Here is a 27,535-nt window from a genome sequence, read left to right on the forward strand (position 1 = left end):
AAGAAAAGATAACAGATCCACATACAGAAACATAATTCAGCCCTCATGAAGTAGGTCAGTAAATGTTTCATGGCTGAAAAGTGGAGATGACTTAACGCCCACCAGAGGATGTGTGTTGTGTCAGTGTGGGAACACCAGTGTTTCTGGTGTCTTGAAGTATTACTGACAAAACCCCTGTTGGCCATAGATTGACATTTTGATTTTTCATATCAGTTTTGTGCCAACTGAATGATGCTACTAAGGAGTTACTGTACCTTGACCACAAGTGTTAACTTGGTGTTGCATTTTGTAGTTTCTTGTAAGAATTATATTTTAGAAACAATGCTAATCCTCTCGGAGCTGTACACCAAGTCCTTCAAAGACATTTTGCTCAGATTAATGAGCAACTTTTAAAATCTAAGACCTCGTTTGAACGTAAGAGTCTGGAAACAATACATGCACAATTATATGAAATACAATTGAAGTAACAAAAAGCACTTTATTTACAAGTCATTTTACTTCTGTTTTACCTGAATAAGCACAGCTATGGATCAAATAAGTCAATAAAAAATGTACAGCCTAACATTTTCTATTTACATCTCATATTTCAATACAGAAAGTAGGTTAATTTAAATACAGAAAAAATCACTCATTCCCAGTCTCTTTTTAAAAAAAACACAAAAACAACATATTCAGACGTTTGGTCATTTCTTAGGAACATGTGGCTGGTTACTTAGCCGCCATTCAACCAGCAACTTCAGTCCAAACTTTCTGCTAATATCCTGGTGAAGTACAGGACTGCAGGCTGTGCAGTGACGTTTCGGATGCTGTAAGCATGTCCTATGAACAGACACAAAACAAGACAGTATTAACTTCCACTTCTCAGGTGTACATGTTTTCTAAATGTCCCCAGCTCCCTTACAGAGAAGAAGCATAAAAATACAGTTAAACATTTTAATTCTGCCTTAATATATGTAATGATATAATATTCTTACCACATGGCACCATGAAGGATTTTCCTGGATTGAGGCGGGACTCACTGCCGTCGATGGTTACACTCACAGAGCTCGTTAATAAGTTAAAAACCTTTAAAAACAATGAAGGAAATTAATAATAACATACTGTATTTCAAGACACAACACAATATGAGAAGAGTAAAAAGTGTACTGACTGTTGTGGCGCTGTGATCCACCCACAGAGGCTTCTTCATGTAGGAGCCCAGCAGGATCTTTCCATTACAGATGGAGCCGCTGTTCAGGTCCACCAGGAAGCCAATAGCTCTGCCTTGATAGAAGTACCAATCAAACTCGTCCGGCATGATCTCAGGACCATCTGCAACGATATTTAACAGTAGAAATGATTCAATTACTTAAGTTTTATGCCCTTAATAAGAATCATTTGATGATAATACAGAGTTTTGATTGAAAATGTTGTCTACATTACAGATAAAAAGCAAAAACAAATTAAAAGATATGAAACAATATATTATGTGGAAAAAAATTTGTTGATGAAAATGCATGTGAGTTGAAAAACGAGTGATAAATTAGATTTGATTAATCTAAAGTCGATTTTATTAAAACAGTCGTGATACGATGAAAACAGAGCATTTATCATTAAAGGAGAGTGGGAGTCAAAATAATAATAAAATACAAGTGAACACTGATCACTCACTCACTGTAAATAAACATATAAACAGGTTTGAAACTTTTTCTTGGGGTAACTTTCCACCTGCTCAGCTCCATACAGTATGCCAAGTGGTTACTTTGTCTAAGAACAACTTGTTGGATATTTTCCCTTTAAAAAAGGACAATACCCCACCTTCAAATACCTCTACACATGATTTAAAACAGTGTTTTTTTTTATTAGACATTATATTTTCTTACTGTCGACAGTGGCAGACCAGAGACTCTTAAACCACTCGGTCAGGTTGGCCTTATCCTTCGGCTGTAAGATTAGCGGTTTGAGAGGAGGACCACACAGGTCTGATACAGAGAGAGCAGCGTGGACTCTGGATGACTGCAGAACTGGAACAACGTGAAGCAAACCAAATCAAAGCAGAAGTTAATAATTTATAAAAAATTTAAAAAAAGAGGAATGGCTTGGATCAATCAGAAAATTCACCGTTTTCACCATTTAGCGCACACACACAAAATCAAGAATCAAATATTTGTAAATAAAATTGATGGAGGTTAACAATGAAACCACTAGAGGGAACCGTTTAACCTGATGACGCGAGCTACATATCCAGAGATCAAAAGGCCCAGCTGCTGCATTTTTAATTCACCACATAAGGTGAAAGGTGCAGTGTAAATATTGCAGTGTTGCTGCCCACATTTCAGGCCTGACGGAACAACTGCCAAAAGTGGCATTTTCATTTTATCAATTCAAGACTGAGCTCACGCTGGCATTTCTCTCCACTGTGCCTACAGTAAACATCATATTTAGGTTTCTGATGTTCCCACTCATGAGTTATAACCCTGTTTTTTTGGAGTTGGGTCAAAGGTTTATAACATGTACAAATAGTGTACATCAATTCATACATACATCTTTATAGCCATGTATGTAACCCAGTGTGTACATGTCTAAAACAACACCGAGCCAAATTTTTACGGGTATTGTGTTTTCAAAACAGCCACATGACTCTTCAAGCCTTGTTGATTATGCTGCCTTTTCATGTAAATTTAACAACCATTTAAATGAATACTGCTCATGCTCTCATACTAGATGTTTTGGTCTGATGGTTTTTGAAAGTGAGAGGAAAAGCCTAACATTGTCACCACTTGCATCCGTTTCATTTTATTGTTGATCTATAGAAAATTATTTGTAGTATATAATGATTATCATTAATTCCTTATTAACAATTATTGATCAAAGAAAATATGGAATGGTGTGAAAGAGTTACATTGCTTTAAAAACGTTGTTAAATCATCGCATTTAAACAAGGTTTGTGGGAAAACAGAAAATAGAAACAAAATAAAGATGTTGAAGTAAATGTATAAAGGGTTAGTCTGGTTGCAGTATATTTATATATTAATGTGTTTGTATGTGTAAAAACATACCGAAGTCGTCATTCTCCTCGTACTGTTCCAGCTCAAACATGGAGGACGGCCCACTTCTGAGGGCTTTTAACCTGCCAAAAACACAAGTAATAAACAAAAATAATACAAACATAACAAACAGACAATAAGAGGGAAAGAACAACCACATTTAGACTTTTCCTTACATGTTCTCTGACTGACACTTGCTGTCCTGTGGGGTCTCATGGTTGCTGAGAATATCTTCATCAGTCTTACTGAGTGTTGTACAGTCAGTAGCAGTGATTTCCTCAGCAGGACATGCGGTGACTTTACGTCTGTTATTGTGGCCTGCTTCTCTGCCGCTGACCACAGGCGGGGTCTCTGTGACTGAAGCGAAAAGGTCTTCAAACGTGGCCAAAGAGCGTTTGACTGTCTTTGGAGCAGACATTGACTTCACTTTCAGAGGAGGCACAGGAGTTCCCCCTTGTGGTTTTGATGAGACAGCCATGTTACCATTTTTGGGAGTCCCAAGTCTAGGAGATCTGCTCTTTATAGACTGCTTTTTTCTTTCCTTACAAGGTTTGGGCTCCTGCTGCTGAGGCTGTGAGGAGATACTCTCCACATCCTCGGACATGCCATCAACCGTCCACCAGTTATTGGGAGGTTTCCTCCTCCTTTTCTCTGGTTCTGCCGCCCTGATCTGCTCCCTAGGTCTTCTGTGATTGACGGGAGCCGGTGTGATAGACATTTTTTCAGTAGAGACGTGATGGTACACCTTTTGAAACACCTGATTCCCTGTAAAACATCACATTTTAGTTAGTTGCAAAGCTTATTAGTTGGTCTTTATGTTTACAAAACTCAAATACTCAAAGCATTATTTGTACTAAAAACTAAAATCAGTTTTCGACTGCAATTTAAAATATTTGAGCATGAGGTAGATGTTTTATTAACATCAGTTTGGACCTGTGTAAACAACCACTAACCTAACTTGACAATCACAGGGGCAATTTTCCTGCCTTTTTACTATTAAAGTACATTTTCCTGATAATACTTAAGTACTTTTACATAGGTAGGGTTTTAAATGCAGCACATTTACTGGTAATAGAGTATATTTAATTGTGATATTGGTACGTTTCCATACGTAAAAGGGTTTGAGTGCCTCCTCCACCTTTGACCTTACCCGAGTTAAGGCTGTGGTCTCTGTGTGCAAGGTCCAAAGGGCTGGACTGTACAGGATCTAGGTCCTGGTCCAGGATATCCTGCTGCTGCTCCTGCTCTTCAATCTGTTCTGTCTCAATCGCGTTATATACTTCATCTGTTGCTTTCAATCTGTCTGGTGTGTCTCCTCTTGTAATTCTGGTTTTGTTCCGCTTGGTTTTCTTTTCTTTAGCTTTATTTGTGTTCTGACCGGATGACGGTGCTGTTTGTGTCTGATTTCTTCTCTTTAAAGCTTTTTCCTTCTTAGTCTTTACAGGTGAAGTTGCGGCTGCGATGGGCTCTTTGTTGTTCTGCTTTGACTTCTTCTGTGTAGGCTGGTTGTCTGTAACCTTTGTTTCCTCTGTGCGCTGAGGGCTGCTCAACCACCACTGTCCAGTCTCCTTCCTTTTCCTTTTCCCAAGAATCTGATTATCTTCAGATGAACTCCCTTCAGAGATAACTGGTGGTTTGTTATGTTTATCCTTTCCATCTATTAAATCCTTTGCTGTTTGAGCTTCAGAACTCATGATCTCTTTGTCTGTGGGGGGAAAAAAAAGTTTGTTTAGCTGTATAGATCTTGAATGAGATGCTTTAAATAATATTTTCATACATTTTACACAGCATTTCTAAAAACATAAATATTTCTAAATACATTAATTTCCTTTGTTATCTATTTTGACAGTTTGTTTTTTATTACAAGTTTCCATTATCTACCTATTCTTATGTGAAATTCCTTATCTTTACATTTATGTGTTTTTAATGTTTCTATTTTAGTTTCCAGCTTTAAAACAGTTCAATTCATAAAAGGAACAAATTAGATATTTAGAAACATTTAAATGTATTAACCAATGATAATAACTAGCAGAGAGATTAAACGTCAACACAGGAAGGGATTTAAATGACTGTATAGGAGGTTTCTACCTGAAAGAGAGCCCAGGTCGTCAGCGTCTGCATGCTCCTCACTGCTCTGACTTTGTTCCTTCACAGCATCAACATACGTCTCCTTTACCTCATCAGATCCCTGTGTCATTTTCCTGGCCCCCTTTAATGACTTAGCCCTGCTTGTCTTGGCATCTTTTAAGGACTTTGATCTGTTCATGTCAGAGAACTTCTGAGCTTTCTTTTCCATTTTCAGAGTGGGTTTTTCTTCATCCGTTTCCCTGCTGGCTGTGTCTTTAGGTCGCTCCTCTGCCTCGTCACTTTCTTTAGATGGTAGCTTCTTGAGTCGTTGTTTCTTTTTGTTTGGTTTCTCTTGTTCCATCAAGTCACCTGCAGGAAGATCTTCAGGACTGGACAATTCATCCTTATCATTTTCAGGCTCAATCACCTCGTTCTTTTTCTCTTTCTTTTTTGTCTTCTTAATTTTCTGATTGACAGTCTGACTTCCCAGTTTGCCGTCTTCCTGTTCAGATTTCTGCTGTTTTTGTGTAGTCTCTTGTGGGCTATACCTCATCCCCTTTTCTGTTGAGCTGTCTTTGTCGGAGCTGGATGTTCTGCTCTGTTTCTGTCTCTTACTGATGGCAGTTTTACTTGGGATGGAAAACCAAAGAGGTGTATCATCCTCCAGAATCAGGAAATCATCCTCCAGCTCGGGAGGAGTGGGTACTTTTACTGGTGACAGAGACTTCCTGGAACTAAAAAAACAAATACTGATTGGATTTTATGTTTCTATGTGAAGTACAAGAGCCATTACTTTGTATACATATTTTGGTTGTTTCCATTTTCCACAGGAAGACACAATGGAGACAAATTATTAAGGTGTACTCTTATCTCAACTCACCATGCAGGTTTGGGCTGTCCAGCATCTCTAAGCTTCTGTAGAAAAGCCGTCATGTCTTTTCCCACATGGGTGGAAACCTCCACCGATGGCTGCTTCTGAGCACTTTCTGATTTTTTCTTAGGAGCTGCAACTTCAGGCTCCTGTCTCACTGCTGACACAGGTGGGTCTGTGTTTTCTCGCCTGGGAATAAACAAAAAGAAAAAAACAGAACTGACTGAACTAAGTTCTTCAGTTAATTAAAAACTGCACAATATATTGTTCTGCTGTCTTAAACAATGGGTGACTTTTTGCTGTATAACATTTTCATGTCAGCAGGCTGATATTATCTTATCAGAAACAAAGTGAAAGTGCAAAACAAATAAATTATACATTAAAACGTTATCACTTCTTACCTTGATGCTTTTCTTTTGCCCTCCAAAACGGCTGTTTGGGGTTTCTCGGGTGCATTTTCTTTGCTGCAGAAAAATAATATATATATACATACATACATACATAAGTACAAAATCCAAAAGGTCCAAGTAATGGCCACAGGTTCCAGACAAATTCAAAGTCAAACATCAAAACATGAAGTGGACCCTGCATACTGCAATGGTCACTTCTGTATTGTGTCCATCAGATACTTGCAGCAAACTAATCGTTACGTTGAGAATAAAGAAAGGTCCTTACCATGATCCCTCCACTTTGTTTTTGTGACTGGACATCTTGGGTTTGCTTAAAGCAACCTTGCTTGGAGGAGACTCCAACTCAGAGTCATCACTTCTATGGGAAAGACAATTATTGAAACAAACGTACTGTAGATTAATGAGTGAAAATATACTGGCTCCCTTTGACAACTATGAGTGTTGACACTAGAATCCTAAACTTTATACAAGCAAATTGCAATTGTAATTAATTAATAATACATACTCCTCAGTGACGTGCTCATTGCACGGAGGTTTCTGGGTGGGTAGAGGCTCTGTCTCTGCCTCTTCTTTTCCTTCATCTTCACAGGCAAATAGAATTGGGGACACAACTTGGTCTTTTTCATTGTCCAGGTCTTCTAAACATTCCACAGCCATATTCTCTTCAATAGGGCTAGATGTCTTCACTGGCCCATGTGCTTTGAATGGGAAGTCCAAATCTGCAACAAGGAAAAGCAGCTAACTTTAAGAAGAAAAACATTTCTACCCAACATGAAAAAGTGCAAAAGACAATTCAGAAAGGCCAAGTATTTTCTCTGTAAAATACAGGTTTGAGTTTCTTACCAATGTCTAGTTTAGGACTGGCTGACCGTGTTGCAGAATGCAGTACATCTCCTTCAGGACCCTAAAGAGTAACAAAACATAGATTAAGATGGCTCAACACATTTAATAGACATCAAAAGTTGTCTAAATGGAGAAAGATACACAAAACCCATGACTGGATGTACAAGAGCTGCCGAGTCTATAAACAAGCACATCATCAGAAAGTGGAATACGTCTGTATTACTGACTGTGCTGCAGCATTCAGGCACGACATGACTATTTTGTCCCACAATGGCACAAATCATGCCATTAGGTTTTGTGTATAACTTCTATCTGATCATCTCTTTCCCAAGTGAGGACATAACAGCAGCGAACAGCTCAGTGACATAAAAACAAAACTAAGCCACTAAGCATGCCTCTGAGAGATGCCTTTATCACCCAACATAGGAGCAAGAAACGTTTTGACTACTGAAATATCAACATAAGTCACTGTAGTGACTGAGACTGTACGTTACCTTTTGGCATCTTTGAAGTTTTTCCATTAGCTGTCCTTCTTGTGGGATTGGTGAAGCCTCTCTTTCACTATGGATTGTCTCACTATCAGAGGTCTTGAGCAGAGGAGATGGGGGAAGTACGTCTTCATCATCATGTGAGGATGAATCTGAAAAGAATAGCAAAGAATTAACAATGAAAATGCAAAGCAAAATTTTAATGCAAAAGAATCACACACTCAACTCACCCATGTCATCAAACATCCTATCAATGTCTCCCAATGTCAGCTTTCCTGTCCATTCTTTAGACGGACTGAAATGAAAGGTTAATACAGTATCTGAAAGAAAGACCAACATTTCATAATTCCCATACAACTACTGAGACACTCAATACCATTAATCCTCCATATTTTTGACACTATAATCTTCGGTTCATAGTTATTCTATTATGGCGCATAACATGCAAGATATTATAATTATTTAAAATTGCAAGGCATTCCCCTTGAAACATTTTTAAAAACGTTTTCAAACGTACCTTTCCTTGTTATTAAGGTAGCAGAGTTTCCTCTTCGGTCTCCTCTGTGAAGAAACAAAGTTAGAGAAAGTTAGTATTATTAGCTAACTATACGCTTCAAGAAGCTCGGAAATATTTAATGGCTGTTGTTGATTTTAGCTAGCTTAACGATCTTATGTAAACTGACAACGGAGTGTACAGTCCAGCCCCTTCCTCCCTCAGTTTTGGTTACCGTTAGCTATAGTTAAACATGTTTGTTCAGTCCTCTTTCCTCAGGAGCGCAACATAAAATGGAAACATAAAAAGACCTTAACTTACCAAGGTGGGGTACTTCGTCTCCATTTATGTTAGATAGCTACCTCTATCTTTTAACGGTAACGGTAGACGACTGTTTGAGACAACGAGACCCAAGCTAACAGTTAGCTAGCTATCATTTTGTTTTTAAAACTGCTCTTATTCGGCTACCCCCGGAAGGCATTCATTTGAATCTGCTCTCTAATCAAGTTAAGAATAAGTTTATAACAGTGTGAAAGCTGGTAAGACAGCTATTTCGCCCATTTGATAACCAACGTTAGCTTTAGCAAAACAATGGCGCTGTTGACAATTTGTAAATAACCCGCGCACTCTGTGAGACGTTGCTTATGTCATGCCCTGAGTTTAGCCTCTCAGGCAGCACTGTTGCTAATTTGGCAGATACTAACCCACCGTCTATACCTAAAAACTTAACCTAAACTGAGTATAATAAAAGTATAGCATAAACGTAACTATCTGACTGATGAAGCCTTTTGCTCGTGGGCAAAGCTTTAGATTGTTATGGACGTGCTGCCTAAAAGATCATGCTGAGGGATGTAAAGCACCCATGTCACAGGGTGTTCTTCTTCTACATTTTACTTTCCGCGTTGCTGCCCCCTACAGGTGTCATCGTGTCAACGGCTCACCCTTGAGGAGATAATGAAAAGTCACACTAAATACTGGTATGGCTACTGAGGTTGCAAAGAATTCAACTTGAAAATAAAGAATTAAGTAATAAAGGAAATAATAAGTTATTCAAATAATCTTCGTTTTGTTTTCCCATTTTTTTCTGTGTTGCAACTTTTAGCTTTTTCACCCAACACCTATGACTGTGTAACTTACATTTTGGAAAAGCTCTCAACCCGCAAGGCAATAGAAAATAACTGCAAATTCTGTTTATATATAATAATGTCCCTGATGTTTAGACTGAAGTAGCAACATATATCTACTAGAATTGTGATATTCTTATTCATCTGCTACATTATGATAAAAGAGCTCACGCTGTTGCATGTCATATCATGCATGATAAACTGCATGAATACTTTATTCCAAATAAATATGTCGAGATGAGAAAACTACAATTAGCATTGGAAGTTGGCATACAAAACAAACTATATTATATTATAAACTCCAGGAAATGTTGACAACATACAGTCTATACTGTGAAGTGGATGATTACAGTGTTGAACCTCTGTGTTGTAATAGTCTCCTTATCAAAGCCTAATGAGTTGTGTTAGCAAAATGTATGTTAGAAAAGAGCCATAAAAGGTTCAGAGATCAGTCAGCCAAAGTTGAAATGAATATTTATATAATATTTAACTATGCACATTATTTAAAATCACACTGTATGTGATCAGAATTTAATAACATTTATTAAAAGTCACAAAATAAATTATCAAAGTAATGGCAAACAACTGCATAACTGTTTTCTATGATATATGACATCAAGTGTCAGTGTGTTGTATCATGAAAATATTTAGCAAAATATTTTTTTCTGCTTCTCAGCAATCTCCGTCGGTTCCATGGCTTCAGGATTGACGTCTGTGTAGAGCGGCTGTTTGACGTGTTTCCAAACCACCAAAACAATCCGAATGACAAACAGCACAGAGGCTACAGCCAGCAGCACCACTAAGACAAGAAAGTCGAGTCAGTACAACTTTGAAACAGATGTTTGAAATAAAATGTTGGTGATGTGATGTTTACAAGCTTATCATACATTTGGCACATATTATTAATCTGGAGTTCTCTTCGGTGTCTTACCAATGAAGATGCCATTGCGGCTGGGTGATTTTGCATCGTAGTTTTTGTCCAGGTTTCCAGACAGCGCCCAGATCACAACCGGGTAGATGATGAGGATGTACCGCACGTGTTTGTCAAGGACAAAGTTTTCCAAAACAAACCTGTGATAAACACGTAGTACAAACACATTGCTTCAGGATCTCATTGATGATTTTGCATACTTTTCTAAAAAGTATTTTCCAAGTGAAGGTTACTGACCACACAAGCAGCACAACAGCCAAAATAGAGTACGAGATGGTGGCAGCATCCACTGGGGACATGTTTGCATCATAAGTCAGTACAATGGTCAGGTTGATGAGTGTTGCAATGGTTGTCCATGTTGTGTATACCATCACACCATTCTGAACCTGCAAATATGATATTAAAGAGTTTTTTTGTTTAATACATGCTTTAAACCACATTATATTAAGTGCATGTGAACAAAATAGACTCATATAACCTGGCACATGTGAGATTGATACATTAGCATATACACTTTATAATGAAAACACTGTACATTTGTCATACTAACCAACACACGGAGAAGCCACAGGTCTGCTTTGTGGTATTTCTTGAGCCAGGCTCCATAAATATGAAGTCCATGGCAGATGAAGAATATCATGGAGTAGTTTGTGAAGATGACCAGAAAGAGGAAAACCAGTGCAGCAATCATCACTCTTCAGTACGGCACAAGAGCAGCAGAAAAACACACATTTAATGTTGCTGTTTGGAAAAGTTTCTATGACAGTTCACATGAGGTTGCTGTAAAACATGAAGTCAGACATAAACTGGTACTAGAATAATGACAGGAGCCATTTAAAAGATTGGAGACTCTTACCCTCTGTCCCAAACAATCAGCCAGCCAATATTGAAACACAGATTGAGACACCAGCTAATGAAGAATCCGTAAGGCAGCACTGCAGGACTGCAGTAAACGTAGCCATAACCATTCCTACAGGAAAAAGAACCACAGTTGATCTTTAAATCTTGATCTTTAAGTAAACATGTACATTCACTTTATGCAACTATTCTTTTCTGTGGCTCTTACAGCTGCTGACACTTCCTAAATTTGTTTCACATCTGGCATCCCAGAAAGGGGTTACAAAGACACAAATTTATGTTTGCACTTCCTATTCTGCCTTTTGAAAAAGGTTTACAATATTTTTAAGCTTTTAAACGAGAAAATACAAAAAGTTGGTCGCAACTTTCTGCAAAGTCCTGCGAGGATGTAGATAATCATTGCTGTCAGCCAGACGTAGATGACACTCCAGATGTTAAAAGTCCATCCTGAAGGTGTGATCTGGGTGTCAAACACAGCCGACACATTGGCTGTAGTGGTATCATAAGGACCTAAGGAGGAAAAGAAATACAAATAATGAGCGAGAATGGAGAGGAATTTAACATGTTAAACTAATATTTGAGATTTCTCAACAATCTTACAGTGACTTACCAATTCCAACCACAGACAGCCCATTGAACACCAAACTTATTGCAAAGCCGACAACAGACACCACTATCGCAGCGAGACGTCCAGGGTTATGTTTTTTCATTGTGGTCTACTGTAAAAAATAGAAATGTTGAAGAATTACAAAGGACATATAGTTCAGCGAGGTAGGTACATTTGGTACATCGTAGAATTTTATACTGAAAGAAACATGTCTTTGAGGAAGACATGTGATCCCTTATAAGTTCATTTGTGATAACCTGCATTTAAACCTGACCTTTGACCTCCCTGAGCAGTGGAGCAACCGATATAATTACCTTATTCAGCACATATAGAGGCCATTCAGACAATTACACTAAGTTGTATCTTTTTCATAAATCCTCAGCTCTCTAACCTTTTTTGAAGACCGTCACCATAAAAGCCTAAAAGAAAGTCTGTCGTTCTAATTCTAATTCAAATTTCAAGGACTTGAAGTCGACTGAAAACTCATATCAAGTTTCCAAACTACTTGTGTAACATCAGAAAGCTCCACGTGCCACTACTGCACTTTGAGTGTCCTCCAGGATAATAAAACATTGGCAGCAAAACAGTGGCAACATGATAAAGACCCCATAAAGTCAAGTGAGACGTACCTTTCTTTGCCCCTCTCTGTGTGACCCTAGTCATAAGTGTGAAGATCCAGAGTAACTGTGCAGAGGATGAGGGACTGTCCATTTTATAGAATAGCTAGTTGTGTAAGAATGAGGTTTACGACCACTCGAAGCATCACGTGCAACTCTTATCTTGTATACATTTCTGCCACAGTGCAGTGAATAACAAAGCAAACTGTCACTATCTCCCCCCATATGATTCATAGTTATGAAATTCATTCATTGCATTCATATAGGTGACTCCCGAACAGATGACATATATTTTGTGTAAGCTTGTTTTTACATAAACATATTTTCCATATTTGAACAGGTGTGAAAATAGTCACCCTAGAGATGGACATTTGAAACCATGCTGGGATATGAAAGTCTAAAAATCTAGTTTTGTGGAGAAATGATTTGTCAGGTGAGTTGGGAATGTGAGGTTTAACCCTATAATCATTGTGTTGGCATTGTAGCTACTTGTGTCACCATGAATGTATCTACTGTATATCTGGCAGAGGTTAAATTAGACAAAGAACAGTGGTAGATTTCAGTAATGCTTTTTAAGATTTTGTTTCAGGCAAGATCTAAGAACAAAATCCATATTGTGTGTGGAACATACAGTGGACACACAGTTATGTGTGTTATTGATGGCATAATGGCATCAGTGGGTGGACGTCTCTGAGGTCTCTATACCCTGCATCTCAAGTGATCTACCAAGGACATTATTGAACTGTAACTGTATTGATGAAACAGTTGTAGCATGTGTTATCTGTTATATACCACAAATCATTCCACAAAAGCATAAAATTGAGGCAAACCAATATTTATTTTTAAATATTACAAAACAAAAGTCTAAATGCATGAAAAAAAGTAATAGTGCATGTTATTCCACAATGAGTACACAATGTATTCACGTACATGAGACAACTTGAATTGGACTTCAGCATCATATCATTTCATATCACATTTATAGTGTCTCCATGGCAAAAGTCATCAATTACAGTATATACAAAGCATTTAGAAATACATCTCAGAAACAATACTGCATTGATAGGTTTATCATAAAAATACATTCATTCATTCATACATTCAACATTCTCACTTAAATATCGTTTTCTGATTCTCAGCGATCTCCATCGGAGACATGACCTCTGGGTCAACATCTTTGTATAATGGCTTTTTGATGTGCTTCCAGATGACCAAAAGTACCCGTGCCACAAACAAGACGCAGGCTACAGCCAGCAGTGCAGCTATAGTGGAAAGAAAACATCAGAGGGAAGCATTAGTGTGCGTACCATCTGTCCCTTATTGCAAGTAGGTGATATAAACAGTATGTATGTAATTGCATATTAAAGAATCAATCAGTCCATGCAATAGTGAATGTAAAAAATATCCAGGTGATGTAATTGAGATTGATTGAGATATTTTTGTAAGTTTCTCACTGATGAAGACGTTATTGCGAGAAGGAGCAGCAGCATTATTGTTTTTCGTGAACACCCCCGTCAGCGCCCAGATCACCACGGGGTAAATGGAGAGGATGTACCTCACATGTTTGTCGAGGACAGAGTTTTCCAGCAAAAACCTGTGAGAGATCCAACACATTTGCTCCACTTTTATTAATGAACTTATTAAAAGTATTGCAGATTTTTTCCCCCCTCTACTTTGCACTTACCACACAAACAACACTACAGTCAAAACAGAGAGTGAGACAGTGGCAGCGTCCGTCTGGGACATATTTGCATCTTTAGTCAGCACAATGGTCAGGTTAATTAGGGATGCAATGGTTGTCCAAGTGGCATATATGGCAACGCCATTCTGCACCTGTATTAGAGACAACAGAAAAGACTTGAGACATATGCAGGGTATCTTTCAAAAGAAAAACAAAAGATGTTGCTGGGAGGTAGACTAACCAACACACGGTGGAGCCACAGGTCTACTTTGTGGTATTTGCTGAGCCAGGCTCCGTAGTTGTGAAGACCATGGCAGGAGAAGAATATCACGACGTAGTTAGTCAAGGCGATTAGGATGAGGAAAGCCAGTGCAGCAGGCATCAACCTTTGATACAAAAACGTTTTATTACAGTGATCATGTCTGCAGCCAAAATCTAAACATTTCAGTCCTGATGCTTTCCAGTAACATACAGCAACTCTTATGTGGACTCCAACCCCCCAAAAATGTTACTGTTAAAGAATGGATCCATCTTCCATCAGATGTGTGTACAGAATAGACAGAATTGACAACAGTAAAATTCCAATATGGAGAAACAAAATGACACACATTAATTTAAAGTATCTGAATGTCTGAAACAAACAGTATCCTTCCAATATTCCTTCACTTTGTTACTCAACCCATCCTCTATACATTCATGTCTCAATGATCTTATTAATTGTAGGTGATGACCTGTATTTTGAAGTCCTATGAGCCTGTTTCCTTCTACATTCAAAGACATACAGGTCAGGTTGACCAGAGACTCAAAACCCCTCTAAAAAACCCTCAGTTTATCAGCCATACGTCGGACTAAATCTAGCCAATGTTATTTTCCTGCCTTTAACCCAATGCATGCTGGGATAGGCAAGAATGAGCATTTTCATTAAAACTGCGCTACCAGTGCACTCAAAGCCAATTGATTGCCTGTAACAATTAACTGAAGATGGTTTCAAATTACTATGGAATAAATTGCAGACTGATTTCAGTTAAAAATTATGTTTCGTATGAAGAACCATCTCACTTTCTGTCCCACAGGAACAACCATGCAGTGTTGAGGCTCAGATTCAAGCACCAAATCGCAAAAAATCCATGTGGTAAAACAGCAGGGCTGCAGTAGACGTAACCGTAGGCATTCCTGAAGAAACAAATCACACAGAGGTAAATGCATACTTCAGCATACCAGATACAATCTAGCAGTCAAAGATAACCTTTATTTATTAGTGCAGCTGTATAAACATCAGGAAAAATGTACTTACTTCCTAAAGATGCCAGAGAAGACGTAGACCAAGACTAAAGCCAGAAAGATGTAAATGATCGACCAGATGGTGAAGGTCCATCCTGAGGGTGTGATCTGGGTTACAAACTCATCTGATATATTAGCGGTGGTCTCCAAAAATGGATCTGGGGGACAGAAATTCAAAGATCGCAGAGCTGAAGAGTTATAGAGAGGTCAAAGGATGCAACATTATTCCTACAGTTTTATAACTACATTATATATTACAACATAATGTTTATAAATAGAGCATTAAAACATGGACTTACATATTCCCGGCCCTGCCAAAGCAGTGAACACCATAGTGAAGATGAAGAAAACCAATGCCAGCACTATGGCAACCACAAGGCTAATGTTGTGTCTTGCCATTGTGGATAAGTCAACTTATCTAAAAACACAAGTTATAAAGTAAAAAACAAAGCAGCTTTGTTGATAATTTGTTCTTATAATAAGCATGAATAAAGAATCTTTTGACATACCCTTTATTGTGCGTTCCTGGATGAAAGCAGTGACAGTGCAACACAAAGACTGCTGTCAAGAAGGAGATGTTGTTTCATTTAAAAGAACTGGTTGTGTAACTGAGGCTTTTATGACTCTTCAGCACGTGTACATTTGAAACTTATATCATCAATGTTTACAGACTCCCTCCCTGTTTCCTTTGTATTCAAATGACGGACTAAATTAATCTGTGAATCAGTGAAAAGAAATAAAATACTCTGCTTCATAACTGAGTTTCATAATTATAAACATTAATAAAAGCTACCTTTGCCCCAGCAGTCGTGTTTGGTAACAGGTTTTTATCACCCAATCACATCAGTTTATGGCCAGGAGGTGTGACCTGAGTATACTCTTATATGAATATGAATCATTAGCTTCATGAAATGACGGCCCACTGCCAGCTGGAGAAAAAATGTTTTATGGAAGGGAGGCACTTCAAGGGTGGTGGGGTCTCTACATGAAAATACATGTTACTTCTGCAGGTAAATGGCAACAGAAAACAGCCAATAACATGTTTTTTAACTGAGTGAGTTCTATTAACAAACAGCATGTCGAGGGCCCCGCACAGCACTTACATAAGAGCATCCTCGTAGTCATGTCTTTGTGTTTGTTTTGCGTCTCTGTGTGCTCGTTTGGGTCTCTGTGTGCTCGTTTGTTTCTCTTTGTAGTCGTTTGATTGACTTTCCAACAACCATCAGTTCAAACTAGCCCAGGACGCCTCCGAAACCCTTCAAGTCCAGCTGGATTTACATTTATCTGATGTCTGAATTTATTATTTTTATTATATTTAATTTAGTATTTTATTATTATTTATACAATACATATGATGAGCTTTTAAAACGGGATTAAAAGAAATTTGATTTGAATCATTTTAGTTTGGAATTGAGTCCTTAAAGTTTTATTGTCTTTTAAAAATATCTACAGGTAGGAATATTTTAAGCTGCTTTCAATGCACTTTCAATTGTTTCAAGAATTTAATAACAACAGTACTCTCACCGCACTGCCAAATAAGGTTTTTAAGGACTCAAGGATAAGTGTCAGTCACCCCCCCATGCCCCCTTCCCCTATAGATCCAACCCTGCCTGCTGCTTTTGCAGTTTTAGATTAGCCATGACTCAAATGTATTTATTACATCTTATTTTAATTTCTCAAGTTTACTTCACGTTATTAAATTGTGCTACATTATATATAAGGTGCTTGAACTTCAGTATTCCCATACTTCAACTCCACTTAATATTGTACTTTTTACTCTGGTTTGCTTCTAGTTACACAGATTAGGATTTTACATACAAAAACCTATGATGACCACATGGAATATGACTCATTGCCATTGTTAAACTAACATTGTATAAAGAATAATCTAAAATGACCTCCTCCAGCTACGACATTCAAATGCAGCCAACAAATTAAAGCATCATAATAATCCAATGATATAAGGGCAATAATATTACAGGGGTCATCGTTCATACACCTGTTTAGTAACAGCAATTTACTACAACTGCTGCACCTGATCAAAGCAGCTTGTGGCCCAGCAGGTCGGATCAGAGTCTGCCTCTTTTATAAGTCATGAGTTATGAAGCGCTGACTCGCTGCTTTTGCAATTAGATAAATAATGAAACTAAATGTACCGGTTACATCTTACCTCACTTACTCACGTCTACTTTACTCATTTATTTTGTTTAATGAAGCTGAAGTACATTTGACTATTTTCATTTCCAGAGTTAAGTTGACTCAAGTGTAGCACAATTTTGAGTTTTCCAATCATATGCTACTTTATGCTTCTACTCCAAATTTCAGAGTAAGATTTTGGGCTTTTTGTTCATTTATTTGAAACTAAAAGTTATTTGTTGTAACAGGATTGTCTGAATTAGCAAAAAAAATACAGAAATTACAGCAATTGCCAACTAGTTGAAATTTTGATATGCTCAACAAGTCTATAGCTAATATTTTATAGCATTAATATTAGTATTAATATTGATAATCTATATTTAGTAACATTCACAGAATATAATTCTTGAAAATATATCTCTATTAGTTTCTTATCCATATATTCCAACAACCTGTCAACAGAAACTTTTGGCTTAAGTGATTCACAGTTTCTGACAGTATAAACACTCTTACAACACTATTAACTTTTCCTATATTTATTTTTGATAATGTATACAAGAAGCCAGTTTCAGTTTTGCAGTTTCCAAAATGTAAATTTTTGACATTTGAGTTTTTACAGGATTGATAACATGTTTTTTTAACGCTGGACAGGTTGATGATGAAACTATGCACCCACTGCAGAGCAGACTGTCTGCAGCAGAATGGCAGTAACACATATAACATTAACTCAAAAACAACATTAAACATGAAACATTTCACTTCAAACTGCACATTTCTGTACAACCTGTGAACCCACAACAGTCTATGAAAACATCAACACATGACCAAAACATTTTTTGGTAATTATGTACAGTCTTTTCAGTGTCATCAGTCTTTCACTGTCCACTATCAGCTACCAGAACCTGGACTTTGGCAACATCCTCGCAGCATCCTCCAGCTGCGCCTGCGGGCAGTACCGGCGTGTGTGAGCGTGGTCCCCGGAGGCTTCGCAGATGGGACAGGTGTAGTTCCAGAGAATGGGGCAGATGACTTTCCCGTCGTCTGATTTCAGCCTGTGTGACCGGTACACCCTTGCAGACTCCCCGTTCTGCTTACAGAAGCGGCAGAAGTTTGAGGAAGTCCCGTCGCAGCTGATGTCCGAGAGGCTGCTCACTGAGCTGGTCTCTGTGGAGTTTTTGCCGTGCTCCCGCCCAGAGGTTTGGATGTGGCTCCACGGCGCCGCGGCTTCCCTCCTGGGCCCCTCGGTGCCTCCGTGGTCCCCCTCACGCCTGTCGCACAGCCTCTCCAGCAGTCTGCACAGGTTCATGTAGTCATGCCACATGTCGAAGCAGTCCCCGTCAGAGAGCAGCGAGCTCCGTCTTGTCTTTGGCTCTTGTCTTTGCGTTGTTGTCATTTTTGGAGAGAAATTGCGCAGAGTTTGGGAGTGTGTTGGAGCGCCTCATATTTGTAGACGTCTGAAAATTACTCTGAAAAGTGCAACAATGTTTGGATCATATAGGCTATAGATGGATGACAGGTGTCTGGAGATAACTCCTAATGTGCAGTTTGGAGGGGTTTCCTTTCATTTGTACTGTGGGATGTGTGCTTGTCGCGTGGTATTATTATGACCCAGCTTGAAAACGGCCAGAAATGAATCCAATAGCTATCACAGATTTCATTGTAGCCTATCAGTTATTTTAACAGACAGACAAACACCTCGTAATAACAACAACAAAATACTGAAATACATTACATTTTGAGTATGAAGGCAGACAGGTAAGCTGTTACAATGCCACTATGGTCAATGGATGCAGATATAGGGGATGCTCATAACAGCTCTCAAAACTCATGCAACACAACAACATAAAGGAAAACTAACAAGATAAATAGGTATTCGAATCTTTGGTTTTATGGTGTGTGTGTGTGTGTGTGTGTGTGTGTGTGTGTGTGTGTGTGTGTAAACCAACAAGTAGCCTATGGTTTCCAAATTTTTCACCTGCTGTGCTTCAAGTGCTGGAGGGTCAGACAGAGTTAATGCTATATTTGACTCCGATGGTCAGCAATAACAATAGCAATCCTACCCACACACACTCACACTCTCTCTCTCTCACACACACACACACACACACACACACACACACACGACACAAACTTAAATGTAATCGTCAGATAAAAAGTTATTGTATGTAAGAATACAAATTACAAAAATGTAAAGTATGCTGAAATAAAACTCATGAACAATGAAAAAGTTTGAGGAAGAGGAGCTTTTATGTGTCATCTCCCTGTAGCCTGTCCGTTTACTATGTAAAGTTGTTTTCAATAATATGGATTCTTATGATCACGTCGAAAGGAGCAGACGATATGATTATTATTATCATTATCAATATTGTTGTTTTTATCTTATTTTCTTTCCTGTTTTAATTAGCATGTAAAGATGCCCCCCCCCAGTATAAACAATGTAATGTGCAACATAGAGCTTGTTTTTACGTTGTTCTTTAATCGTATCTGTTATATGTCTCTTGTGAATATGTTTGTAACTTGTTTTTAAATGTTAGGCAACATGATGAAGATAATGAAAAGGGGGGGGGTTGTTATTATGACGAGCATATGATTGTTATTATTATAATGCTTGTTGTATCTGTCTGTCATCGCTGCTGGTTGTGTTCATGTGAGCATCTCTCGTTTGGCGTGTGTTGTTATTTGCTGTCTGCAGCTGCGAAGACGACACGCGTCCACCTGATGACCGCTGGCGCCGCAGCTTGTCTCGTCTACTTCAAAACAGCATCGTTTAAGGTTCGTACAAGTTTCTCACTCACACCTGCACTTAACCTGCTCATCCATAGAACAGAGGTGCCGACGGCTGCATTCAGTCGTCCTTGAAGTTTCCCTTCCGGTGACTTTTTTGAATGCATGGCTTCAACTATGTGTTATCCCCTGCATGGGTCGTTTATGTTGCTGCGTGCTGTGCGTATTTCCACTGCGGCTGTGGCTTGAAATAAAGTCAGCACCCAGCGGTGTTGCTGCACAGTTTGTTAGTCAAATGTGTCTTGTCCCTGTTGACTGTGTATTACACATTTACAGCAAGTGTACAGCATGTTTTATATGGACTGTGGAAGCTGGTTTTGTAGTTATAATGCAGAAGCGTCGCGTGGGTGGGGCGGAGTGTAAACAGCTGCGGAGGAGTTGTGTGTGTGTGGGGGGGGTGCGTTTAATATCACGCATGCGCAGTACTATACCGGCAACGGCTGTACGAACGGTGGCCTAGCGAAGAAGGGGATTAGAGCCCAATTTGACAGGTCAGTTAATAATAATTCCATGTATTTAGGAGTCTATGTATATTAACGCTTTATAATCAGAAGCCGAATTAATCGTTAATGTCAACAACATTTAGAAAATATTGGTATGTCGCCTGAGCTAACGTTGCATTTCAGATCTAACGTTAGCTACTTCAGCTAGCCACTGTTGGCCAGCTAGCTTTCGGCAGTATATTGTGCTAACAACGGCTATGACATTAGCTAGCTAGCTAACTAAGTGTACCCTTCCCGTGGACTTGTGCTTCATTAAGTTACTATTATTTTGTGCTTTGCTGGTTTGTGAATCGATTAGGGGAAACGGCACACTGGATCATTAGATAATGATATGTTTGGTTGCGTATTAATTACGCAGTTTTAAGACACAAAGCTAACCAGCTTGCTAGTATCCTTAGATGCCCCCATTTGTTTAACAGTGATTGCTGAAAGGAATGATGCCCTATTTAGTTATGTAAACTACAGCTGAAGTTTCCATATCAACGTAGCTACCTTAGTCAGTGCTTGTCTCTGTAATCCTTACATTTGACACAGACAGTAAACTAGTGAAGGGCGCCCTACTCACAGCTAAGTCAAATATACATGAGCTAAAGATACATTCATACATGCATTGTTATACAATTGGTGGTGTAAAATAGGACTTTGACATCTATCAGTACAGTATCCAGTTGCTAATGAAGTTAAAAGAGTTTCTCCTCACCTTATCCCAAGTCTGTCTACATTAACATATATTTCTGCATCTTCCTAGGCTACACAATGAGTCAGGGTAAGGACAATGCACGACTCAAGAGCTACAAGAACAAGTCCCTCAACACAGATGAAATGAGAAGGAGGAGGGAAGAGGAAGGCCTACAGCTCCGCAAACAGAAGAAGGATGAACAGGTGAGCAAAGTTTGGAGGAAGTGAGTAAGTAGACCTCCTCAGCAGAGGATAAGTTTTAATATGCCTTATTGTGGAGGTGGAATTGCCCTCAAGGTAAATTGAAGACATAGTGACCACTCTTTACAGATCACTGTCAAACAGTCTTAATGATTACGAAATTATGTCCTACCAGTGTTTCTAATGTCATGGAGTAAACTTGAATCCATGCTCTGTTACTAGCAATGTAATGATGAAGTGAAAATATCCTTAGAAAGACCAAAATCATTTATTTGAACATTATTCTATTGCAGCTCTTTAAGAGGAGGAATGTTGCCACAGTGGAGGATGATGGCATCCCAGAGGACGATGGGATGGCTGACAGCGGCTACCTGGAGTCCCAGGCTAACAATATGGACCCACTCATGGTAAGAAGAGAAACACCAAGACGTTGATACTAATAGAAATAATCCTGCTATCCATCTACATTCACTACACGCATGAAGTTGGACGTGACAGCATTTTGACTGTGTTTTATTAAATGTCCATCTCTGTGCTGTACAGGGTGGGGTGATCTCTGAAGATATGACTCAAATGATCTTCTCCAGTTCTCCTGAGCAGCAGCTAATAGGCACTCAGCGCTTTAGGAAGCTCCTTTCTAAAGGTAAGATGGCTATTATTCCTCATGGATACTTTTCTCCTCTGTTCTTTATCATGGCATCTGCCTGTGCACTTGATTTTTACTAGGGCTGGATGACAATTTAATGTGTTCAGCATGGGAAATTATACATTGTTTCATGTATACATTAAATCAGTCACACAGTTTTCTTCTGTGTGCCACTCCAACTAAGAAATGAACATTGTATCATATAATTTTGAATACTTGAGTAAACACTTGTATTGATATCAAGATAATGCTGTGATAATTATTGCTGTATTAATTTTTGTCATATTGTCCACCTCTACTGTGTGTCTCACACAGAACCCAACCCACCCATCGATGAAGTCATTGCCACTGCAGGGGTGGTGGAGCGCTTTGTTGAGTTCCTGAAGAGGAGAGAAAACTGCACTTTGCAGGTACGTTTCCTCAGTATGTCTTAGTAATGATGCAGGTGTGCAGTTTTTTGCTCTTGTTTGTTATGAACTCTTCCTGCACAAACTGCATGTATTGTGTGTGGGGTGCAGGTGGAGGACATTTAATATATTTAACAGTTTAAATCAAACCTGAGTGATCAATATGTAATAAAATAATATATTTATGTTTTAGTTTGAGGCTGCATGGGTGTTGACCAACATTGCATCAGGGACATCCCACCAGACCCGGGTGGTGATCCAGGCAGGAGCTGTGCCCATTTTCATAGAGATGCTCAGCTCAGATTTTGAAGACGTACAGGAACAGGTAGGGAGGATTCGGAGGCACTGGTGGTTTTTCTGGTCATCACTTCCCAATGTCAGTCACTTAAGCTTCTCTTATTAGGTTTCCCATTATAATTTTGATGTAAATAACAAGATATGTTTAGTTAACCTGCCTGGTTGAATAAAACATATCCTCTCATTGAATATTGTTCATTGTAATGTTGTTGTATCTACTGACCTGAATAATTGCTTTACCCCTCAGGCAGTGTGGGCCTTGGGAAACATAGCAGGAGATAGCACAGAATGCAGAGACTTTGTCATAGACTGCAACATTCTGCCATCCCTGGTGCAGTAAGTAGCAACTCATTGTCTTCTTCCTAAATCTTCTTATTAGACTTGAAAATAAAGAGCAACTTTGATCCTGTATCCTCTGTAAAACATGCTCGGTGAAACTCTTTTTGCAGGTTATTGGCCAAACAGAATCGTCTAACGATGATGAGGAATGCAGTGTGGGCGCTCTCAAACCTGTGCAGAGGAAAGAACCCACCTCCAGACTTCACTAAGGTAATTTGCCAAGATAAACATATCACTATGGCAACAGCACACCTCTCACATTGCTAAAGTACATCATATCTCACTTTTCAAGGTCACAAGCTGTATGAAGTTGCTTGTATCTAAACTGGAAATCACTGAACTTAACACCAACATGCTCCCTCTGTAACCCTCCTGCTGCACCTCTTTGTCCCATTTTTTTCCCCAGGTGTCCCCGTGTCTCAGTGTGCTGTCTTGGCTGCTGTTTGTCAATGACACAGACATCCTGGCTGATGCATGCTGGGCCCTCTCCTACTTGTCTGATGGCCCCAATGATAAAATCCAGGCTGTTATTGACTCAGGAGTCTGTCGCAGGCTGGTGGAGTTACTGATGTAAGGCTTTAAACACGTACTGTATACTAAGAGCTATGTTTTCACTCTGACAGTAACAGAATGTCTCATGTGTACCATTCATCACCGCTACATTGGGTGTGACAATCCAGATGTGGGTGTGTTGTGAATACTCCCAGACAGTATTCAAGTTTGACTAATGCATCACCAGCTGTGACGAAGTTCCAATAGTATTTCCATGTGAAAAAAATGCCATAAACTCAAGGCTACAGCAGAAAGTAAGATTTAACATTTCTTGCTATCGTCCTGAAACCGGAGGGCAAACATTTTGAGGTCATATCAGTTTCAAGCTTGGGGAAACAACATGTGAGTGATCATACATTACATTTTGTTCCAGGCACTCTGATTATAAGGTGGTGTCCCCTGCACTGCGAGCTGTTGGGAACATAGTCACTGGAGATGATCTACAGACGCAGGTAATGGCAGCATGTACGCACACGTGAACTTCTTTTGCAGGAGGTAAATGGATACTTATAGATTAATATTTCTGACTTTGTGTGTAATTTGTGTGATTACCTAGGTGATATTGAACTGTTCAGCACTGCAGTCCCTACTTCACCTCCTGAGCAGCCCCAAGGAGTCCATCAAGAAGGAAGCCTGCTGGACGATCTCCAACATCACTGCAGGGAACCGAGCACAAATACAGGTGGGTGTGTGTGTGTGTGTGTGTGTGTGTGTGTGTGTGTGTGTGTGTGTGTGTGTGTGTGTGTGTGTGTGTGTGTGTGTGTGGCATCCAGAGGTTGATACAGAGGTTGAAAATCATCATCTAATCAAGTCTTTTTTTTCTTCTTTGTAGATGGTGATCGATGCAGGCCTGCTGCCTCCTCTCATCACTATCCTTCAGGTAGCAGAGTTTCGCACAAGGAAGGAGGCGGCTTGGGCCATTACCAATGCCACCTCGGGGGGCTCTGCAGAGCAAATTAGGTAGGACTACTGATGCAGTTGAACATACAGTATACAGCAGGTGTGTACAGTACAATATATCAAGGATCTCACATCCATTGAACTGTGGGTTGTTCCTTTTAAATGGATGGCATATTAGCTAGACAACAGGAAATGAGCTGTTACTCTTAACCCTGGTATTCATCTGTCTGGGCAGTCATCCTTCAGCTGGTATAATGACTGTGGTGTGGTTTGCTGATCACGCTTTGTATCCATTGTCAAACGAAAGCCAATTATTAGCTGCGAATGATTAATAAAAGATCTGCTCTGTAACTGTGTGTGTGTACTGCCCCCTGCAGGCACCTAGTGGACCTCGGCTGCATAAAACCTCTGTGTGACCTGCTCACACTTATGGACTCCAAAATAGTTCAGGTGGCTCTAAATGGCCTGGAGAACATTCTGCGACTTGGAGAGCTGGAGGCCAAGAGGGGAGGAGGCATCAACCCTTACTGTGCACTCATTGAGGAGGCCTATGGTGAGTGCACACACACATACAATTAAAATGATTACATTCATGCTGTTTATATTTAAGCAATTCTAAATGTACCCACTTGAACTAAACATATTCAAATGAAATGCAAATGTTGTATTTTTTACATTTTGGAGCAAAAATGCAGGTTACATAAACAAACCCATGGTTTTACAACTTAATGACATTGTTGACCAGTTTGTTGTTTTCAGTTACACCAAGAGTAGAACTTATTAGAAACATACCTTTTTAGGTGGAAATCTAGCAAAAAGAAAACCAGCAAATCCCCACATTGTAGACACTAGAAACAGATGTTTAGGCAGTTAAACTTGATAAATGAATTGATTAACTGACAGTTAATAATCTGTCAATTGACTAATCATTCCAGCACCACCTTCCTCCCGTCTTCCCAGGTCTGGACAAGTTGGAGTTCCTGCAGGGCCATGAGAACCAGGAAATTTACCAGAAGGCCTTCGACCTGATCGAGCGCTACTTCAACACTGAAGACGAGGACCCGTCTCTGGCTCCAGCTGTCGATCTGCAGCAGCAGCAGTTCCTCTTCCAGCAGTGCGAGGCCCCGATGGAAGGCTTCCAGCTATAATGCTAAATCCTCCCTCCCTTTCGTGCTCCACCTTCATCCTCACTTCTGCTCATTTCTCTCACTCTATGCCTACTGCCATGATCAAGGGCGACGACGACCCTCGGGTCCCCTCCTCCTCCATCCCCTTCTCATCGTCAGAGAGATTGATTTAATCATTATCATGATTATGAAAAATGTAACATTACAGGAGCACATGTGTGTGCGTACGTCCAACGTGGGTCAAGTTCTGCAGTCTTGTCAGCCAGTCTGTGAAGGTTTCACTCATCATTCTGTCTTGCGCTGAGCTCACCTCTGCGCCTGAACCCCATAGACCTGCTCAGGCCCCAGCATCCCCTACTAGCAGACTGTCCCTGTAACACCACCCCCGTCTTACTTTTTGGATTTCCTCCTCAGCTCATCCAAAATAAAAAGCACCTCCGTGTTCCCGTACGATTGGCAATCCCCATCTCTGATTAGGCGGGAGTTTGTAGGACTGCACTGCTTGTCTGATTGAAGCATTAATGGCTCACAAGACAGACAAACATGGACGTGATTTTTACCCCCCTCCCACACACACACACACACACACACACACACACATAAAGAAGAATGATCAAACCTAAACACTGGACTGACCATGAGACGTTGACCACATGTTTGACTGTGGTCTTTAGACTGAACTGCCCTCACCGGGGCCATGTGGCCAGTCCCAACCCAAGGACTCAACTGACCTCTACGAAAGGCACTTAATCAACTCAAAAATGGAGGTTGAATTCCCTCACCTTCCTCTCTCTGGCCATTGGATAAGTGACCACAGATGGACAAATTAGGAACTTGACTGTGTCGCTGAGGGGTGGAGCTTGTCAGTGACAAACCAGGCTGCTTGCGTTCCCTCCTGGATCTCATATCATGCATTCCTTTATCCAGAAACAGGACTTTCCACCTGCACAGGCTCCATCCTGAAGAGTTTAGACTGCCTCCCGCCTCTGGTGTGATGTGAATAACCCCATGGAATCATGGGAATTGGAGTCTTCCCTCGCACTGAGACAATTGGACAGACTTGGACAAGACAAAATAGACTATTTAACCCTGGAATCTGTCCAGCAGCAAACCAGCGGGAATTTTTATTATCTTACCATAATTTCATTTAATTTGCAGCACTTTAGTTCAGGACTGACGCCTGCTCTTCGAGAATATACAGTAGTTTTTACATTAACTATTTAATTGGTTGATGACACGACTCTTCCCTCCTCAGGAAGCGAGGTATAAAGAGGTGTGGTCTGAATCCTCGGCCCCCTTCTGGTATGACAAGGATTACAATGTACTTCACTGTTTACCCTTCCCATAAAGGGACTCAAGCGGATTGTGGACTGAAACTGTTAGCACACTAATTACAATCAGTAGATCACGCTGCCTCAGCAAAGCTAGAAGTACTTTATTGTGACAAAGTAAATCAGATCCTTTGGAAAATTGGCTGTGAGCAGTCTAAAACATTTTGTGTGTTTCCAACACATGTTCAGGTAGTATTTTCCAATTTGATCATGCCAAATCATCAACATATATATATATATATATACATATATACATATGTGTGTATATACGTATATGTGTGTGTATATATATATATATATACATATGTGTGTATATACGTATATGTGTATATATATG

The 27,535-nt window shown here is 39.6% G+C and overlaps 4 protein-coding genes across 4 annotated transcripts; 1 reads left to right on the forward strand and 3 right to left on the reverse strand.

The window, feature by feature from the left end:
- Positions 1 to 9,969: 9,969 nt before the first annotated feature.
- On the reverse strand, positions 9,970 to 11,821 carry LOC139304630 (uncharacterized). Its single transcript, XM_070928554.1, has 7 exons — positions 11,722 to 11,821; positions 11,477 to 11,621; positions 11,110 to 11,223; positions 10,804 to 10,948; positions 10,491 to 10,639; positions 10,254 to 10,393; positions 9,970 to 10,121 (listed from the first exon to the last, which is right to left on the reverse strand). The coding sequence occupies exons 1-7, from the start codon at positions 11,819 to 11,821 to the stop codon at positions 9,970 to 9,972; spliced, it is 945 nt and encodes a 314-aa protein (XP_070784655.1).
- Positions 11,822 to 13,445: 1,624 nt separating this feature from the next.
- On the reverse strand, positions 13,446 to 15,696 carry LOC139304632 (uncharacterized). The gene is made up of 7 exons (XM_070928555.1): positions 15,597 to 15,696; positions 15,311 to 15,455; positions 15,076 to 15,189; positions 14,258 to 14,402; positions 14,020 to 14,168; positions 13,790 to 13,929; positions 13,446 to 13,597 (listed from the first exon to the last, which is right to left on the reverse strand). Exons 1-7 carry the CDS (start codon positions 15,694 to 15,696, stop codon positions 13,446 to 13,448), a joined length of 945 nt encoding a protein of 314 aa, XP_070784656.1.
- Positions 15,697 to 18,325: 2,629 nt separating this feature from the next.
- nanos2 (nanos homolog 2) lies at positions 18,326 to 18,826 on the reverse strand. Its single transcript, XM_070928501.1, has one exon. The coding sequence runs from the start codon at positions 18,824 to 18,826 to the stop codon at positions 18,326 to 18,328; it is 501 nt and encodes a 166-aa protein (XP_070784602.1).
- Positions 18,827 to 20,666: 1,840 nt separating this feature from the next.
- Positions 20,667 to 26,119, forward strand: kpna1 (karyopherin alpha 1 (importin alpha 5)). Its single transcript, XM_070928545.1, has 14 exons — positions 20,667 to 20,708; positions 21,469 to 21,602; positions 21,893 to 22,006; positions 22,143 to 22,242; positions 22,561 to 22,655; positions 22,846 to 22,977; positions 23,197 to 23,285; positions 23,399 to 23,498; positions 23,695 to 23,858; positions 24,214 to 24,292; positions 24,397 to 24,522; positions 24,673 to 24,800; positions 25,118 to 25,293; positions 25,701 to 26,119. The coding sequence occupies exons 2-14, from the start codon at positions 21,477 to 21,479 to the stop codon at positions 25,886 to 25,888; spliced, it is 1,617 nt and encodes a 538-aa protein (XP_070784646.1). The 5' UTR covers positions 20,667 to 20,708; positions 21,469 to 21,476; the 3' UTR covers positions 25,889 to 26,119.
- The last annotated feature ends 1,416 nt before the right edge of the window (positions 26,120 to 27,535 follow it).

The sequence above is a fragment of the Enoplosus armatus genome, chromosome 21 (assembly GCF_043641665.1).
Source record: "Enoplosus armatus isolate fEnoArm2 chromosome 21, fEnoArm2.hap1, whole genome shotgun sequence".
NCBI classification, from domain to species: Eukaryota; Metazoa; Chordata; class Actinopteri; order Centrarchiformes; family Enoplosidae; genus Enoplosus; species Enoplosus armatus.